Source organism: Gorilla gorilla, chromosome 21 (assembly GCF_029281585.2).
Source record: "Gorilla gorilla gorilla isolate KB3781 chromosome 21, NHGRI_mGorGor1-v2.1_pri, whole genome shotgun sequence".
Lineage (NCBI taxonomy): Eukaryota > Metazoa > Chordata > Mammalia > Primates > Hominidae > Gorilla > Gorilla gorilla.
The window spans coordinates 20480543-20501324 of NC_073245.2; the positions used below are offsets into that span (position 1 = coordinate 20480543).

General features: G+C 41.4%; 1 protein-coding gene across 1 annotated transcript in view; it reads left to right on the forward strand.

Moving 5' to 3' along the window:
- The window catches only part of SLX4IP (SLX4 interacting protein), a 191870-nt gene that overhangs the window by 101415 nt on the left and 69673 nt on the right, over window positions 1-20782 (forward strand). The window contains exon 3 of the mRNA XM_004061815.5: window positions 20491-20580. Within this exon, the coding sequence (XP_004061863.3) occupies window positions 20491-20580 (90 nt within the window). The remainder of the gene's footprint in view (window positions 1-20490; window positions 20581-20782) is intronic.

Sequence of the window (20782 nt, forward strand, 5' to 3'; positions counted from 1 at the left end):
TGCTCCATCCTCACCCCTCCACCCAGGTGTTCACTACTCACATATGCCTGAATTTTATTAACTAAAAACAAGTTATTTCCTTCACTAGAGATGAATGTGTTTAAAAAGCAAATATTGAGTAAATTTGCATAGCAGATCAAATGCTTTCAAAGGGGTAAGGATTTTGGAGAATGCTTTGTTTTGAGAAAGCCTGAAGACCCTGAGCTAGAGACACACTGTTTAGAAAGATGAGCCTGGAAACACTAGTGAGGGAGAAAAGTAAGCAGAAATGAGCGCCGGAGACTCCACCAAGGGAGTCCGAAAAGTCAGGACACTGTGGGTGAACTTGAACCTGAATGTAGACTGGCTCTTACGGTATCTATAATTTGCAAACTTCTTATATACTATTTACATAATAGTTCTCCACTTAGAGATCTTTAACACAACTTCTTGTTTTTTGGAATGTGACAAGTTTTATAGCTAGTATGGACAGGAGAGAGGATAACTTTAAAATGTGGTGAATAGGGCTGGGCGCTGATGGCTTATGCCTGTAATGGCAGCATTTTGGGAGGCTGAGGCAGGAGGATCGCTTGAGCCCAGGAATTTGAGGACAGCCTGAACAACATATCAAGACCTTGTCTCTTTAAAAAAAAAAAAAAAGGATTAAATAAATATGGTGAGTTGGTTGCAGTGAGCAGTGCTTCTGTATCTTCAATTAGAAATATTGCAACGGTTTGATCTTTCAGTCGCCTGTTAGTTCATCCAAGGAAAAGGAAAGGCAGAGAGCCTTGTTTCTTTGCATGTGTGACACTCAGAAGCCAGCAGTTCTGCGGGCAGTTTCCTAAGGTCTGGCTCCCTTGGCAAACGTTACCTTGGCTGCAGGTAACTTTATTCTTTGTGAATAATGCCAGCCTGGCCACCGTTGCCCTCTTCTGGTAAGGGGCTAATGCTACAAATGTACTGAGTTTTACAAGGAAGGAAAACTCAAGCTTGATTTTCACTTTGGTCAACTGTGCTATGCCAGCTGGCATAAATCCCTACAATGAAATGAATGTTTGGTTTAAAATGTTGTAATGTATACTCAGACCATGGAACCATGTGAGGGTCTAACCTGATTTACAGTTTTGGCTTTGAGGACTACCTTGGGTATCCATATCATTTCCCACAGTTGGGCCACTTTCTGTTTGGCAAAAAAGATTTCTTTCAGCCTTTTCTCTGCCTGTGAAACCCTGTCTGGCTGCTTCGTTAGCTAACACATGTGTGAATTTGCATCATTGATAATGGCAGCAAATGCAAGGAATATGGTTTTAATCAAATTTTAGTATCTAATATCGCTGAAGCTTAGGGCATAGAACATTAGAGGCCTGGGATAAACAATTCATATTCAATAGGAGCATTTTAGCATTTCTTGGTGACATATTTACACAATTTATAATTTAGAGATGAGTTTATGTTACATGGTAAAACTTGAGAATATGCTGAAATAACTCACTGTGTTGGGAGGGGGCAATGAAAATATGGGGCTACTATGGCAGTTTATGCAGGAACTACTTTAAGGGCAGTCCTTGTTGCCCTACCCAGTGCTTAATTTTTTGTGACCAATCTTTGGTTGGCACCTCTCTTTCCCTCCCCAACTGGGAAGAAGGTAAATACTCCAGTCAACTAAGTGGGCTTTGTGTTTAATGGAACCCGTAATGAATACTTACAAAGGAAACACTGTTTCGTGAGGCATGTACTTCCTTACTGTAACTCTTTTTAAAATTTAGATTCTTAAGTAATCCATTAGGTTGCAGTTTGGCCCGAAGAGTATCACAGATAAAAGCTAGCTACCATACTCGTTTGGATTATTAGGATCTAAAGACATGATGTTGATCTTTTTATGCTGGATCAGTTTGATATTTACAGTTCAGTTGATTCATGTAATTTTTCTAGGAATTGAATAGCAACAAGAAATACATCTAATATCATGATCTCCTTATGACATTAATAATACATGAGAAGAATCTTTAAGTTTTACCCTTATGCAAATGCCCCATGCAAATTACCCAAAATAAAAATGGTTGGGTAACAAGGTCTCTCAAGAGAAAGGACAACATGATCATTTAGATTTTGACAAAAGTAATGAGATAGCCTATTTTTTAGATGTTGTCTGTTCACAATTCCTGAATTTATTTTTTAATTCCTTTCTCCCTGCCTCCATCCCTTCTTTCATTGATTTAGGCCCTGTTAAAAGCTAACAGTGATATAAGAATTCTTTATAGAGCTGGGGTAGTTTGTCAGCTGGCCAGGTGATGAATCATGGAATAGAATTCTTTCTGTGACCAAATTAAACCCTAATCCCATGAAGAAAGCAGTCATTGACAACTTCTGGCAAGGTAAAGACTAAGAGGACCCTTTCTTTGTTGTTCCGGGCAGCTGGGAGGATGAGCAGCATCCACACTCTTTGGCTGAGCATTTTGTAGTACCTCTTTGACCCAGGGCCATTTGTACCTCTTTTTCTTCCTCCTCTTGGCCTTCGATCCCTACAAATTCTCCAGGGCTAAGTCAGCTGGCTCCATGCAGAAGCTTTTAGACCAGGGTTTCTCTACTTTGGCACTAATGACATTATAGACCAGATGATGCCTTGCGGTGGGAGCTGGCCTGTGCAGTATAGGGTGTTCAGCAGTATTCCGGGAGTCTACCCATTAGATGCCAGCTGTGACAGTCCTAAATGTTTCCAGACATTGTACACAGGGAGGAAGGGAGCAAAATCACCTCCTGATTAAGAATCTAAAATTACAGTTCTAGATTCTTATTGATAAAGCCCTTCATCTTTTTTTTTTTTTTTTTTTTTTTTTTTGAGACAGAGTCTCGCTCTGTCGCCCAGGCTGGAGTGCAGTGGTGCCATCTTGGCTCACTGCAACCTCTGCCTCCTGGGTTCAAGCGATTCTCCTGCCTCAGGCTCCCGAGTAGCTGGGACTACATGTGCATGTCACCATGCCCTGCTAATTTTTTGCATTTTTAATAGAGATGTGGTTTCATCATGTTGGCCAGGCTGGTCTCGAACTCCTGACCTCAAGTGATCCACCTGCCATGGCCTCCCAAAGTGCTGGGATTACAGGTGTGAGCCACCGCACCAGACTTTCTTTAGCTGTATTATTTTGAGGTAAACTGTATTGTCACATTTCACCAATAGATGCTGATTCATGGCACACAGTGGATTGCAGCCTGAAGGTTTCTTAATTTAAGGAATTAAGGGTGGGGAATAAGTTTCCTGTTGAGGACTAATGCCCAAGGCAGAGTTAATCAAGAGGCACATACCAAAAATAATTTAGTGTCTTTTTATCTCACCAAATAAAAATACTCAGTTCCCTTGTTTGTTAAATTAGGAACAGGCACCATAAAACTTTTATTTCATAAGAATAACTAATTGTAAAGTTTACACTTGTCACATTAAGGCAGAGGTGATGAAGGAAGGGTACAGGCAGGCAGATGATAGATGAAGGAAAAGTAGAATCTGATTTAGAAAGAAAAAAAGGCATTCAAGGAGGATAGAAAAGAGACTGAAGGAAGAAACATTAGAAGAATTTGAGTGCTTTGGAAATATTACCTGCTCCTCAAATAGTTGTAGGATTGTCATGAAAATGTATCACTTTTTACCTACCATATTTTAAAGGGATTAGAAGATTTATCAGTGTTCACAAAGCGTGAGTTGCTCTAATTAGTAAATCTGTAGGGAATCCTGTCTAAATAGCAGAATTGGAGTGGAGGGTGACATTTGCAGGTGCAAAGAAGCTCATTATATTTTGGTTTGTTAAAAAAAAAAAAGAAGAAAGTGACCATCACCAGTAAGGGTAGGTGGAATCAAGCAGACACCAGGATCTGCCTCCCTATCTCTAATGTGTAAGGAAAAACAAGGTAGTTTTCTGCTTCTCTTTTTCATTTTATGAGTGTGAAAGTTATGGAATTTACTTAAAACAAGGAATAATTATTAAACTGTTCAGAGTATATGTAGTCTCCAAATTTAAATAGTTGAAGGTAATCATCTCAGCAGTGGGTCTCAACCCAGCCAGCGCATTAGAATTGGGTAGGGAGCTTTTAAAATATACTGATACCCAGGCCCCACCCCGAGAGTCTGATTTGATTTCATTGGCGTAGAATTTGGACATAGTTGTTATTTTAAAAGCTCCCCAAGTGATTCTGAGGTGCTGCCAGGGTTGCAAACCACTCTTCTAGGCCAGTGAATCTCAAAGTGTGGTCTCTAGACCAGCAGCAGCAGCATCACCTGGGAGTCTTGTTAGTAACGCACATTCTCAGCCTCACCCCAGGTTTAAGCCTCACCGTGGGGCTGAGCTTTAGCAATTTGTGTTTCTTTTTGTTTTCTTTCTTTTCTCTCCTTCCTTCCTTCCTTCCTTCCTTCCTTCCTTCCTTCCTTCCTTCCTTCTTTCTTTCCTTCCTTCCTTCCCTCCCTCTCTTTCTTTCTTTCTCTTTCTTTCTTCTTTTTGTTTTTTTAATAGCTAGCCAAGCACAAAGCTAATCAATGTGTGTTTTTAACAAGCCCTCCTGGTGAATCTGATGCTCACCCAAGTTTGAGAAACACTGTGTCAGGCAATGGGTAGTGGTGTTTTGAAGACATCGAATCCTGAGAATCAAGGGTGTGTAATAGTGGATGCTGGCAGTATTACTCTGAAGTCAATGCTATGGTCTTCAGAGTTCATTTGGCTCAGGAGGCTCTTCACTTATCCGAGGAGGATGCCTGGGAAATGTAACTTTCCACTGAGAGCCTTTATAAGGCTTAATTGCTAATGTGTAGGTAGCAGCTGATACAGACTTGTCCCTCCCACTCTTTTCAGCCAAGCTTTCAACCTCACTCTAAATATTCTTAATTAATGATCTTCGGCTTCTGAAGCCATTTCATCAGTGGTCTCCTGTCCCAGCACGTTTCCCCTTTGAGCATTCCTTGAAGAGGGTGTTATTCCCAGCAGTCAACTAGAAAAGGAAAGTAGAGGTGGCTCTACACAAGTCCTGTGACCAATTAACGACCTCCCTTTATTCCTCTTTGTAGTTCTCTAAAAATGGGTCAGAGGAAGAAAAACTCGGCTCTCACCAGCAGACCTCGCCTGTGTTTGTCTAACATATTCTGTCCCATTTCAATTTCCTGCCTTAGGCATGAATTGGTTGAAGATTCCCTTTGAACTCTTACTCATTCTGTAGAAATTCTCTGTGATGAAAGTAGTCATGGGATTGTTTCCTGAGTTCTGAAGCAGAGCAGAATAGTGAGGGAAATTCAGTGCCAAAGTTTAAGGTTCATTCTCAGCAAAACTAAGGGATTATTTTGCATTGAATGAATTTTGAATTTTGTTTTCTCATTTGATAAAGCTGAGTGAGGGTGAAAGGTAAAGGGAAACAAACTTCTTAATCCTTTACTTGTCAGTAACAGTTTTTATTGCTTCATTTTCTATTTACAAGGAAAACACCTTTAAAATAAAACAATTCTATTGGATCAGCACCTTCTTTGGTAAAGTTCAAAGAAATTTCCCAGGTTAGTCCCTATCATTCCCTCACATGTGGTCCTTAGGAGCCTTCTGGAATTCCCTGCAGGATGGGATTCCCCTTGCATCACTGGGCACTTCCTATTATGAGGTTCCCGATGTTGCTTGCCCTTTGTGGTTTTAGTCTCTCACTAAAATAATAGAACCAGGATTTCTGAACCAGGAGTCACTTTAAGGAAGTGTCTAGGCTGTCCAAGGTGGCAGTGACTAGTTTATATGTAGCTGTTTAAGTTAATAAATTAACTGCTTATTAACCAATTTAATTAGAAATAAAATTTAAAATTCACACCAGCCTCATTTCAGATATTCAGTAGCCACATGTGGCTTGAGGCTAAGGTATTAGACATTGTAGATATAGAACATGTGCATCATCACAGAATGTTATTGGACAGCAGTGGTCAATTTTGTCACCCTTGTTAAGATACTGAGACTGAGAATGATGTTTGTTAACTACTCTCAATTAGTTAATTCCTGTTTGTGGACACTGCAGTCTGTTTTCTTTTTGAATTTAATCATAACATCTCTGGGAGAGCAGGGATTATTGTCCCCATTGTACAGATAAAGGGATTAAGATTCAGAGAGGCTGAGAAACTTGGCCCTGGCTCTGTGGCCAGTAAAGGGGGCAGCCAGTGTTTGCACACATATGTATCTGTATGACTCTAAAGCCCATGCTTTGCATGTTAAAGTCACTAAAAAGTCAAGTACTCAGATTTTTGGGGTCTATAAGCCCACATTTTTAGGTGTAAACTAAACAAACAGACAAAAAACCAGGAAGCCAATGGTGCATGGGATGGTTGAAGTAACTAAATCAGTCCAATGCAACAAGCCAGCAGTCAATCCTTTCCTGTGTAGTTTTCGTCACTCCTCACAGGGAGACCAGTGGCCTATGATAACAATGCAATATTTATTCAGTTGCCCATTTTAATGGGCTTTGTGTCAATAGAGTTTTCTCCCCTGGGTTGAGTGGCCAGTGCACACCCCCTGCGGCAGATCACTTCCTGTTTGAAAAGTCCTGCTGGTCTGATTGTCTTCCTTAGGTGGAGCCAGTACCTGTCTCCTTATGGTTTCTCTGCTTCATCTGGTTCTCTATCCCTTAAGGCCCTAGAGAACTAAGGATTATTCTTCCACCTTTGAAAGCCCTGTTAATATTATATTATCCTGGCTATTCTTTTTTAGGTTAATCATTTTACTTTCTTCAGCTGATGCTCATGACATGATTTTAAGTGTTGCTGTTATCCTGATCACTCTCATTTGGGTACATGATAGTTTGTCTCAATTTCAATATTGAGAGTAATTGAGCACTAAATGCATAAAGCCTCATCCTGTCACTTTTCCCAGCCACTGCTGTTAAGGCAGCCTAAGATGAAATTAACATCATTTACAGCGATGGCACTCTGCTGCCTGCTCACAGCACTTACTCTTGACTAAGAATGCCTCCACTTGGGCTGTTAGTTTTTTGGAGCCAAATGTTATATGACCCTTACATATATCCTAGTTTAATTCTCTCTAGTTAGATTCCCTCTGAATCACAGAGGTCCAGTTTTAGAGTTTTGTTTTGTTTCCCAGATCCAGTTTTTGCTACCCCAGATATGCACTGTCCCCTTCTTTGCAGTGACATCCACCTATTTTGTGGGTATGTCCCCTATATATTCATCCATTCCAGTGCTGGAAATGCAGACCAAGACCAGGGTCGAGGAAAAAGTTGTTCACCATCCCCATCCAGGTTGCTGTTTGGCCATTAATGGGTCCTGTGGTTATGGCTGTTTAACTGGTTATGAACCCACCTGTCATTTCATCCACTTCTATTTTTCTGTTGTTGTATTCACTAGGACTCATTTGTTCATAGATTGATTTCATTAATATTTATTGAGCTCCTACCATGTGCCAGGCCCTTTTGAAGGTAGAACTGTTAGGGTTTGTTAATAGATTGGATGTGTAATATGGGAGAAACAGAGGCATCAAAAATGACTCCAACGTTTTTGACCTGAACTGGAAGAATGGAGTTACAATTAGTTACCATGTTTGAGGGTAAACATTAATAGTTTGGTTTTGAACCTGTTAAGTTGTAGATGTCTATTTGACACCCAAGTGGAGATGCACAGTAGGCAATTGGATATATGCCTCTGGAGGCGAGAGGGAGGTCTAGGCTACAGCAAAAAGACTAGGAGCTCTCAGCATGTAAACTGCCCAGTGTCTGAAACCTTGAGACTGATGAAAGTGCAGATGGAGGCAAGGAGAGGTCTAAGGACTGAGCCCTGGACTGTCTAGTGTTCAGAGGTCAAAGTGATGGGACAAGCCAGCAAAGGAGACTGAGAAAGTGTGGCCAGTGAGGAGGGAGGAGAATGAGCAAAGCTGACTTCTGGTGTCCCAAGAAATCAAGGAAAGCAGGAAGTGAAAGAACCACTTTGTTAGATGGTGCTGAGGTAGAGTAGTATGAGGATCATGAACTGACCATTGGGCTTGGTGACATGCAGATCATTGGTAACCGTGACAGAAGCTGTTTTAGTGGAGTAATGTGAATAAAAGGATGTCATGAGGAACTACATTTGATTCCTGGCTGAGGTTCACGTGTGCTTTGTCAACTGCCTTCACCAGTCATGGCAGCTAAGAATATTGTCAAAGAAGAAAATGAGGTTAGTTTTTCATAATTGGGGTTTTCTTCAGGCTGTCCCTTAATAGTCTGTTATGGATGAAATGTATAGCTGTAAAATCCATCTTTCTCTCCTTTTTGAAAAGTGCAGCATCATTTCTGTCTCTCTAGGTTCTCCAGGTAACTCTTGTGCTCCTCCTCATCCCGGTGGTTGAGCCAGGCTCTGGTGCCCTGGGATGGATTCCTCTGAGCCCAGTCATCTAACTCATTAAAGGATTTAAATGCAGTTATATCTGTTCCTTAATTGTTTGGAGTTTACAGCCCCCTTTCTTTTCATTTCTGGCCTTTCCTTTCTGTTTCTTCTAAGGCTCTCCCTTCATCCAGCAGGTAGATCTCTTTTTCCGTTTGGATTTTCATCATCTTTATCATCCTAATTCAGAGGTGAATTTTGAAGATGCTCAGCAAGGCACTGTTTTATCTGTAGCTCTCACCCTGGCTACACATCACATTCACCTCTGGAGAATGTTTGTTTGTTTGTAACAGGGTGTCCACTCCAGTTGCCAAGGCTGGAGTGCAGTGGCACAATCTTGGCTCACTGCAGCCTCGACTTCCCAGGCTCAGATGATTCTCCCACCTCAGCCTCCTGAGTAGCTGGGACTACAGGTGCACACCACCATTCCTGGCTAATTTTTTGTATTTTTAGTAGAGATGGGGTTCTGGCATGTTGGCTAGGCTAGACTCAAACTCCTGGACTCAAGCAATCTGTCCGCCTTGGCCTTCCAAGGTGCTGGGATTACAGGCGTGAGCCACCATGCTCAGCCTTTTTTTTTTCTTTTTAAAGAAAATCATAATTTACACTAAAGGAACTATTTTCTTGTATTTATGATAAAATGGTGATTTTTTTACTTGTGAGTTTTACAGTTGAAATATATTCTGGTGAATATATTTCCTGTTGTATTACATGGTGAAACTTCATCAGGTATTTTTTTCTTCCGTTCTATTGTAACCTCAAAAAAAGTTCCTGTATTCTACAGAGAATGCTGAGTATTCTTCCAGGATACAAGGGGGCCTGTAGCAGGGGCTCTTAAACTTCAGCATGTGCCAGAATCACCTGGAGGGCTTGTTAAAACACCGGATCCTGGGCCCCTCTCTGTAATTGCTGATTGAGTAGGTCTGAGTAGGATCCAAGAATTTGCACATCAAATCAGCTTCAGGAGATGCTGTGGCTGCTGGTACTCTGGGAACCAGCTGCTGGTACTCTGGTAACCGGCTGCTGGTACTCTGAGAACTGGTAGTCTAGGCTTGAGGCTCTAGTGGGTAAATATCCCTAAGGTCGTACACACAGAGAGCTTTCCTGAACTAGCAGAGCCAGGATGGTAAGTGTGGCCAAGGGTACAAACAGGCCTAGCACTTGACTTTGTTGGGGCTCTCCAACGTTCTGGTAACCCTGAGCCCTGAAATAGTAGAAACTCCTCATTCTGAGGTTGTGTTTTAGTTTGCAGCCACGTACTTCAATGCTGTTTGTCTCCTGTAAAGGTCACACTTAGCCCTATCTTTGGCCTGTCAAAGTTGACACCCACTTTAAAAGAGCAAATGTGTAGCCCCCTTGATACACAGTACTAATTCTGTGACACAGCTGTACATTAAAAAACAAAAAACAAAGCAGTACTCATACAATGCTAATACCCCAGAAAAAATTAAATGACAGCTGGATTGAGCAGAGAGTACCTGTCATAGCTTTATCTGGCAAGTCCTTTGTTATATTAGAAAGTAAATGAGAAGATTCCAGGGAAAAATTACCACTGTGGGGGGGATTCCTTAAATTATTTTACCTATAAACAAATAAACTGAATTCCTCTAAGTCATCCAGAATCCCCAAAGTATTTATCAAAGACACTTTGGTTCCACCCACAGAGGTAGGAAAATTATGCTACCTGTCTTTCCTCTTCCTTCCTGCTTCAAGAAATCTCCCTCCAAAACTGGCCACCCTTTAGAACAATCTGCCAACCTAGATGTTGATCACTAGGGGAATATTTACAGGGGTTTTCTTTGACTCATAGGTAGTTTGTCATAAATTCCTCTAACTCATAAACTGAAAAGCTTTTCTTTCATGTCAAGATTCTTCACAAATATTAAAGAATATTTTCTAACATGTTAATTCTTAGTTTAAAATCAAAGCCACATTCTAATGCCTCATGATCACACATGTTAGATCAAGTAGTGGACAAAATTTGTGGGTGCTGATATTCCTGTTGTTTCCCATACTCCTGTTTCAGATTATAGATGCCATAATTGATCCAGAACATGCTCCTGACCAGCATAAATGTCACTAAATATGAGTGATGCTTGTGTCCCAGCCACTTTGCCCCCTCTCAAGTCAGGGGCCTTACGGACGAGTACATTACAGTTTCTGTCAGGTTGTCTTTTCATTTCATGTGCTCTCTTGCAGAAATATGTAAGAGGAGAGTTCATAGTTTTACTTGTAATGTGGTGTGATTACAAGCCATCTGCTCTTTTTCGTAGAAGCAGTGTGTGGCCGGAGTAAAACCGTGCAGAAGAATTATGAGGCATTTATTGGCTCTTAATAGGAATAGGTGGAAACCTCTGCCCTACCTATTTGTAAATCTTATGGAACTGACAGTTCAGAATTCATTTGAAAGTCTTTGGAATTTAAGACAAATTCTACCTTTGGAGAAAAAAAAGAGAAAAGCAGCCAGTATTTCTTCCTTGAGCCCTTTGTATGGCTGGCACGGTGCAGAAGCCTCATGCCCACATTGTCTCATGTCATCCTCAAAATAAAACCATGATGTAGTTTTCATTGCTATCTCCATTTTACGATGGAGGAACTTAACCTGTGTCTCAGAGCCACTGAGGCTCAGGGCTAGGATTTGAAGTCAGGTCTGTGCTGAACCAAGCCACTGTTTTACTCATTGCCACACCTGCTGTGTCTATGCCACTGACCAGTCGACTGAGGGAAGGTACCTGCAGGTTTATACTTGAAATAATCATGTCCTGAAAACCATTAGGGAGGGTCTAAAGAAATGAAATCAGTTCTCATCTTTCGAAGGGACCCCCAGAGAGCCTATTCCCAAATGTATTCTTCATGCAGTGATGGCTTTGAGAGTTTGTGATTCAGCCTGGAATTCTACCCCAGGGTCCCAGGGGCATATGTTAAATTTAAGCAGCCCTTCATAATAACATGGTTGACCATTGCTTTATTCCACGCAGTACTTTGCCTCCCATCTCAAATCTTACCCAGGGAGACTGTGAGCCACCCTACAGCACTCTGGGTCAAAACACAAAACTCTTTCTCAATAGGATACCAGAGGTGATTTACTGAAGGACATCACAGCCTCTTATTTGATTTTCTCCTCCTTTTAGAAGCTGCTGTCAAAGTCATTTGTTCTGCTTTTCCCTCATCTTTCTTTCTCTGTCCTTTGTGTTTTACTCTTTATCTTTGTAGAATCCTTCCCCAACCATAGTAATAAATCTGTTGTGGAAAACAAGTGACTGGGAAGTTACACATCCTTGACCTGTAGTCAGAGGTCCCACAACAGACACTGAACAGGAGACAGGAGCCCCCTCCCCTCCTGAGTCCTTTTCACCTCAGACAAGTCACACCCTCCCAAGCATCCCTTTAACCCGAAAAACTCAAGCTTAAAGAACTAGTCATCCATTTGCAACCAAGGAAGTTTCCTTTAATTTGTCTGGATTCACATTGTCATCCAGGGCTTTGTACTTGCATCTTGTTCTGCCTGATTGACTGGAAAGTGGGGAAATAGCCATTCCGATTCACGAGTGACAGTATTCTGTGCATACCTGGGGCAACCTTAGTTGTAAACCATTAGCTTGATTCTGCAGTGTTTTTTTTTTTTCCTGCGTTCAGGGTGCAGATGAGAGGGAGGTAATCCGTCCTAGAGAGAGAATAAGCCAGCCACTTAATTTTCATCACTGATATATGTTTTCATTTAACAAACACTCTTCATGACCATCTGTGTGCCAGACCCAGTACTAGACGTTGACAACCCAAAGGTAACAGAAGGCAGCTCCTCCACAAAGGCCACCTGGTGGATGGCCCATAGTGGACTGACAGAGGACAGTATGAGGTGCTAGTCTCAGTGTGACTCTTTTATAACCTCCACAGGAGGACAGACACTATGTGTGCAGGTAGAATCCAAGTAAATGGTTGCAAACCAAAATGACCAGGAGATGAGATCTTAAAGGGAAGGTACCTTGAAGGCAATTTAGTTCAGTCCACTCATTTTGTATATAGGGAAACTGACAGTAGAGAAAGAGGTGGTTCAACCCCTCCTAAACTGGGGCATCATTAGAAGAGATTCATGGTCTTTGAACTTCCTGTGCCAGGACATTCTCCTATTAGTCATCAAAGGGCTTTCTCCAGGGCTTCTTTTTTTTTTCTGAAACGGAGTCTCGCTCTGTCGCCCAGGCTGGAGTGCAGTGGCATGATCTCGGCTCACTGCAAGCTCTGCCTCCCGGGTTCATGCCATTCTCCTGCCTCAGCCTCCTGAGTAGCTGGGACTACAGGCGCCCGCCACCACGCCTGGCTAATTTTTTTGTATTTTTAGTAGAGACGGGGTTTCACCATATTAGCCAGGATGGTCTCAATCTCCTGAACTTGTGATCCTCCCGCCTCGGCCTCACAGAGTGCTGGAATTACAGGTGTGAGCCACCACACCCGGCCTCTCCAGGCCTTCTTTATGTGTTATGATCTCATATTTAGGCTGTGTCTAATTCTGTTACTGAGATTATGGAGTGTTCCTTGTACCCCACCTGATAAGTATTGCCAGGTTGGCAAGGCACCTCACCAAACAAAACCCAGTCATGATCACCAGCGATCTCCTAAAAGAGAAAGAGTGCTTTTAAATTTCTCAGTGTTTCCAGAACACCAAGGGGTAATAGTTTCTGCTTTTTGAGTTGTCACGAGAATTAAATGCAATTATATACAGAAAGGGCTTGACACCAAGTCTGGCACACAAGTGCTCCATGAATCTTAACTATTGTTATTGCCAACTTGTTCACCATTAGTAGATTTTTGCAATTGGACTAAATATATAGCATATTCCAACAGAATGACTCTTTATTCTCCCATCTCCTGACCTGTCTGCTAGTTTACTGAGTATGCCATCCAAAAGGTATGCTGGTTCCCTTTCTTATATGTAAACTACAAGCTTGGATTTCCTGGGCCAGTATTTCATGTGAGTAACTGGCCAAGGGAATTCAATTGACAACACACTTGCATTGACTTTTCTTCAGCTTTTAACTCTCTGGATAGGGATTCTTAATGTTAGGAGACTTCTCTTCTACCCTCACAGCTCTACCCCACCTCTTGCAGGGTTTATTGCTGTCATCCTCTGCTGCATTCTTTTCTTTCCCCTCTTCACCTTTTCTTCTCCCTAACCACCCCTCCCACCTCGTTCTTTCTACAGTGAGGCTTTCACTGCCTCACTGCACTTGTGTTTCAGCATGGGGCCCTACAGTGGCATGGCGCCCTACAGTGAGCTCTCCGTATCTGTGTTGGAATGGAACCAGACATGGAATCAGGCTGCCCAGGGAAAGGAGCTGTGGGACCCTGTTGAGAATCCCTGGTGCAGTCACCAGGCACTAAGGCATAGGCTGTTTTAGGGCACACTTGGCTGCCATTGCTCACCTAGAGGGGATAGGGGCCAGCTCCCAAATAAAGGGGAGTGGGTTCCAGGCTATTCAGCCTAAACGTGCTCCCACATGAGGCTGGAAGTGTGTGTCCTGAGTAGCCTTCCACAGGGGTTAAATTTCCTCAGAGTAATGTCTGGCAATGTGGAGTCTCTCAGATCTGGATTTGATTCCTGGGTCTGGCACTCACTGCCTGTGTAATCTTGGACTAGACCTTCCCGAATTCAGCTTCCTTATCTACGAAATGCGAATAATCATTGTGCTCCTTCACCAGAGTGGCAAGGATTTAATTGAATGCTATGAGTAAAACTTAGCACAGTGCCTGGAACATAGGTGCTCTGTAAATGGCAATCAATATTTTAAACTGTGATTGCTTAAAAATCACATCACTATAAAATTTTACGTTGTAAAATATATGCAGTTTGTGGTAATATGAAAATATTTAATATGTTTTCTAGAACTTTTTTGTAAAATTGACACTCCAGGAAGAAAATTTCCATGTTTTCGGAGGAGGCCTTTAGGAGAAACTCTTTCTAGCTGTAGTATCAGAAATGGTTCAGTTATCCTCAGCGTGGATTCCTTCTCATCTTCTTGACTCTGATTGGCGCTGTGTTTTTCACATTTGTACCTAGGAATCTCAGAGCCAGATGTTGCAGAGACTTGGGACTATGGTGGGAATTTCGTGCAGGCCTATCATCGGTTTCATCTTATGTTTTTACCCTTGTTTGCCTTTACTTATTCTCCCCATTTTTAATCTTTGCCTCGTTACTTGAAGCTGCCTTATACCCTCAATGCCAGGTAGGTGTAAAATGCCAATGACGATTTGTGTGGCTTCTCAGCGACAGACCCATGTATGTAAGCTGCCTCTGGAAACCCGGTGGGCGTGGTAGAAACTGACCACATGCCTTGGGCCTCACCTTTGTCCTTCCTCTCCCTCACACCCAACCACATCCTCTTACTTCTATCTTCTGAGTGTCCCTCAAATGTGCCCCTTCCCTTTCACCTTGAGATCACCTTGCTTGATCTCTTATTTGGGTTCCTGCAGTGGCTTTGAACCTGTCTGCCTGGCTCCGGTGATTTCCCCTTGCCCGCCCATGCTCCACACTCCTACCCAAGAGAGCCCTCCAGCCCACCAGCCTCCTCGGCCTGTCCAGGGCCCCTCTGTGGCCTGAGCCTTCCTGCCCTATTGGCCCCATCTGCCAGCAATGCCCTGTGTTTCTGCATTGAGACTCTTTTCCGTCTCCAAAGCACGCGAGCTCTTTCTCTGCATGGGGCGTTATTCATTTTTCCTTCTGCATTCCTTTCCCTGTTCCTCAGTACTTGACTGCGACACCACCTTCCCTTCCCTCACCTTCCTCAGGCAGAGCTGTCACTCCACTCCCTCTGGTCCTTGGGTATGTGCCGTGGTCACACATGCCACAGTGCCCAGCTGCTGCCCCTCCCTCTCTCAGGGCCTGGCTAGTGCCCCTGTGAAACTCAGCAGGTGTTTCAGATGATCAATGAGTGCATGAGAGAATGTGGGGACCTTTCTACATCTCTTAAGAGTTCTGAGTCTGCTCCAGAGATGGCTTTGTGGGTGAGAAATGTTAATATTTTCACCTTTATTCTTATATTTAATGTAAACACAGAAGACAAGACCTCCCACCTCTGAGGACTTGGAAATAGTATGAGTTGCACCTCTGGAATTCTTAGGAAAGAGATAGGAAAAATAACCAATACGTTCAGTTGGCAGTGAGTTTCCAGTGAAGTAATCCTAAGATTCTTGTATTCCCATTTCACGAAATATGAAAAATGACTGCTTGTTGTTGGTGATGGCAGAGTTGTCGCTACTCCAGAATAGGGAGAGAGGAAGTTGTTCTGTGATGTATCAGTGCACTGGGCCGAATAGTAATGGCTTGGTCCCTGGAAAGGGCTTAGAGCTCTCCCTTTGCAGACAAGGCTGTGATTTGCCCAATTCTTGGGGCTAACTTGTTCTGTCATTTGTTTTTTTCATTTGTCTTCCTTTCATTAAATATTAAGTATTCACTGAGGGCTGGTAGTGTGTTGGTCACTGGGGATACAAGGTTGGCAGAGGTATAGACCTGTCTCCATGGCTTATAGCCTAGGATGGGGGCCCTACATGGACCAGCCACTTAATGTAGAAATAAATAATCACATGAAGAATGGGCTGGTCCAGAGCAGGGAAAGAGAAACTGTTCAGAATAGCTTCACAGAGTTGACCACACTCCTGCTAGGGTTCGAGGATGCATAGGATCTCAACAAGCATGGAAGCAGCGAGGCAAGTTGTAATTTAAGCCAAGGATGAAAAAGTCAGGTGCAGGAGACAAAGACATGGGCCTCATTAGAGGCTTGTGAGTTGCTGCTGTGAGCTGCAGCAGGAGTGGACTGATCCGATTTATAGGTTAGAGATTTCCCAGATATGCATTGAGGGTTCATCCAGGACACCGACAGAAGTGACTGTAATCTTCCAAGTGGGAGAAGATAGGAGCAGCAGAGCAAGAGAGAAGTGTGTGTGAGAACGCTCTAAAAAATTAAAATGGACAAGATGCGTGACTGATTCTGGAGGGTTAGGGGAAGGGAGGAGTTGGGGGTGACACCCCTGTTGTTGGCTGAATCCTCTGGGTGGAGGGGATAGAAGCCAGACCAGACCCTGGCTGGGGGACTCACAGCCCAGTGCATGCAATATGAAGCTATTCCTAGCAGCCTGATGGTTGCTCAAGAGGTGGCTTGGCCTCTGCAGAGTGACCAGTTCTGGGCTGAGAAAGAAGTGATGGTTACCATGTTGCTTCTCTCAGAAGAAAGCTGGAGAGTTGATCTTCTGAGACTAGAAATAACCTTCTCCTAATTAGGAGGAGGAGAAAGGGAGGCTGTGCTGCTGGCAGTGTAAGAAGCTTTCTTTTCTTTTCTTTCTTTTTTTTTTTTTTTCACTTCTGTTTTCTCATGAGAGACAAGAAGCAAAGCTTTGAGAGCAGGGAACTTTGGAAAGGCAGAATACCTCTGCCTAATGTGGGAGGGAGTTGAGAGAGCTCAGAACTGCAAGCTGCAGAGGGAGAGCCCCCTGCGGGGGAGGGGACTGCCTGCCAAACAGTGGAGGCTTCCAGAAACCCCAGGAAAGTCTGCTCACCACAGTAAGATTTGACAATTTATTTTTCTAAAAAGAGACATTCTACTCAATCTGTTTATTTTCAAACTTAGACTAGGTTATTTGTGATCAAAGTCACAAAATGGTGAGAAAAATACCAAATTGGACCTTACTATTAGGTTAATTCTTCAGCAAGCTGCTGTTACAGTATCAATTCAAGTTGCTTAAGCTTAAGATTCCCCTCCCCCCCACCCCCCTTTTTTTTTAAAGAATTAGTTTTGCGGTGGTAGGAGGGTTACAAGAAAAAAAAACAATTAGTTTTGCTAATGAAAAGGTAGCAGTGAACTTGGTTTAGATTAAAAAATCAGGAAAGAGCACCTGTAGGAACCTGCAATAAAATGTGTTGAGACATATTTTACCGCTTTGGAAGGGCTTTTATTCCAGAATCCTTGGAACTTCAATGGGCCTGTGATTGAATTCAGAGGCCAGTGAACTTGCATGGGAAAAAGTTACGTCTTTATTGTGATCAAGTTCTAGTAAATTTAGTTTTCCTTTTTATTATGAACGTAGGATTCATAATAAAAATATGAATAATATTAGCAGTATTTGTCACCATTAGAAATTATAGCTCTTTTCATATTACATTAAGGTTGTTGCAGATAATGAAGATATCATTTATGCTTATCACCACTTCAGATTTGTAGTAGTGCTAGATCCATCACTATGTGACAAGACCCAATGCCTTAATAAACAAGGGCATACATTCCTATGTCTCAAATTTTTCTTTCGTTACGATAACTGTACTTCAGTGTAATTGGTTTTCTTGTTAATCCTATGTGTTGTGTTTCATGCATTTAAAAATATTATTCTGAGCAACTTTCATCAGCTTCACAGTTGGCTAAATAAGTCCATGGCACAGGAAAGGTTAATATTCCGTGGCTAAGATCCTGTAGTTGTGGCATGCGACCTCCACCTGGTGGCAGCATACTCCTTAAAGGTTAAATTCTGTAACCAACAGTTGAGAAGAACTTTAACAGTATACTTGAGTGGTTTTTAAACATTTTTTATTACAACCCACAATAAGAAATAGGCTTTCCATCATAACTGAGTACACACTTACTTACATTTCACAAAACAATTCTTGATCTTACCATATGACACATTGATATTTTGTATTGCATTCTTATATTATTTTCAGTTCTCTTTCATTAAAATAAAATGCTGGTTGCAACACACTAAACTGTAACACACTAAAGTGCACTCTTTTACATCATAGGAAACCATCTTTCAACATGCTTCACAGTTTATTACCCAGTAAACTTCATTTGGGTCTCCCACACATTTTCAGGGACGTAATACCTACATTTTAAATAACTGCCAACAAGTATGAGTGCATTTTACACAGTGTTTAAAAATTGTTTATTATTGATGTATAATTTAAATATAGTGAAAGGAACTGATTGCAGTGTATACATAACATACCCCATCAAGATACAGAATAGTCTTATCACATACAAAGTTCCTTTGTGACAGTTCTCACCCAGTTTTTTACCCCCCTGGGAAATTACTGTTTTGATTCCTTTGATCACACGTTGATTTTGCTGTTTTAGAATTATATATAGATGGAACCATACAGTATGTGTTATTTTGGTCTGGTTTCTTTTGCTCAACCTAATGTTTTTGAGATGAATACATGTTGAGTCTATCGGTAGTGTGGTGAGTAGTGTTCCATTGCATGAATATGGCACAATTTGTTCTCTCGTTGTAGACTTTTGGGTTGTCTTCATGTTGGGTTATTATAAATAAAACTTCCATGAATATTTGCATACAAGTCTTTGTGTGCACAAATACTTCATCTCTCTTGAGTAAACACCTGGGGAGGAATCATTGGCTCAGTTGATAAGTAAATGTACGTTTAACTACAGGAAACTGACAAACCCATTTGCCAGAGTGGTTAGACCATCTTACATTTCCACTGGGAAAGTATGAGAGTCTGGGTTGCTCCATATCCTTACCAACATTTCATGTTATGTCAGTCTTTTTAATTGTAGTCATTCTGGTGGGTATTGTAGTTGTATCTCTTGGTGGTTTTAATTTTAATTTGCCTGATGACTAATGATATTGAACACTTTTTTCATTTTCTTATTAGCCATTCATTTATCCTATTTGTGAAGTGTCTGTTCAAACTCAGGTTTTTTGTTTTGCTTTTTTAAATATCAGTTTGTAGGAGTTCTTTACATATTTTGGGTACCAGTCCTTTTTGCCAGATACATGTATTTTTGAATACATAAATACATTTCTCCCAGTCTGTAACATACCTATTTATTTTATTAATGGTGCTTTTTTCGTTAACAGAAATTTTTAATTTTGAAAATTTAACAATTTTACAACTATTTTTCTCAATATTTGGTGCTTTCTGGATCCTAAGAAATCTTTTCCTATTCCAAAGATCAGGAAGATAGTTTTGGCTTTTTTGTCTAGGTGTGTGATCCATCTCAAATTAAATTTTGTATATAGCGTGAGGTAGGTGTCAAGTTTCACTTTATATTTACATCTGATGGTCTAACCATTTGTTGAAACTACTTTCCTTTCACTGTTGATATATAGGACAGAATTAAAAAAAAAAACAAAACTGTCCAGCCAAGGAAGTGAAAAAACTGAACCTCTGAGTCTCATAAACCGAATCTCTCGGTCTCTCAGACCATCCCCAACCTTGGTGTCCCATTCCTTACCAAATTAGTTTGTTCACAGTTATCTTGTGATTCTCAGAAATTACTTCACTCATATGTGAGGATTTATAAGGCAACAACTTTTCACAGGGTCTGTAACTGTGCTATCCAGTATGGAACCACTAGCTACATGTAGCTACTTAAATTTAATTTAAATTTTATTAAAAATTTAGCTTATCAGTTACAATAGCCACATTTTAAGTGCTCAGCAGCCACATATGGCCACATATGGCTATCTTATTGAACAGCATATATATAGAATATTTCCATTATTTTCTAAAGTGCTGGACAGCGCTAGCCTATAGAATAAGAACAGAGTCAGGCTTTGTACAGTTTTGTAGCATACTTTAATGAATTTTGTTTTGTTTTGTTAACTAGCATTCAGTATGTATCTTTATCTTCTTGCTTATTTCTCATTCTTCCATGTTCCTATTTCAATTCCGAAGTGTACTGTCCTAGCCAATCCTTTTGTCCGTCTAAAAACGCAGTATCTTATATCTGTTATTTGCTGCTTAGAAGAAAGAATTCCCCTGGCTGTGCATGGAATCATTCTTTTGTAGAGCCTACCTAGTACTGACCTATTTAACTTCTCTCGATGCTTCACGTCTTCCAACTGCTGCCGGGATGCTTGGACATCCCCTTTCAAGGTGCAGCCCAGAGACAGATATTTTGTCTTTCCTGTCTTGATTAACATTGCATCTCTCCTTAGCATTTCCACTGTAAATGTTAAACTTAGGGAAAGCAGTAGATTATGACCTGTAACCATGTTCTTTATTAAAAGTTCTGTCTAGTAGTGAACTTTGTTGCCATTTCATCATGAGCAACCACATAGGAATTTGTGAGATTTTCTCTCATTGTTTGCTGGGCATGAGCTGCACAGACACTGACTCTGCCATTAATGTCTTTCAGTGTGGGAATTTTGCTGTCCTCGTGGATCTTCATATCTTGCCACAAGGTTCAAACAAAGATACAAGCTGGTTTTCTGAACAGAAGAAAGAGGTACAACAAAACTTTCTACTATTTAATTGCAAGTAGCTGCTGCTGCTATAAGAAATATTAGCTCTTTCCAGCTTTCATTTCTATTAGTGGGGAAAAAATGTTGAGTATTTAATCCTTGAAAAACAATTGTATTCCCAATGACAGACACATATGCACCCCCTTTTTTTTTCCTTCAGAAACTGACACATTCATAAACTTCATA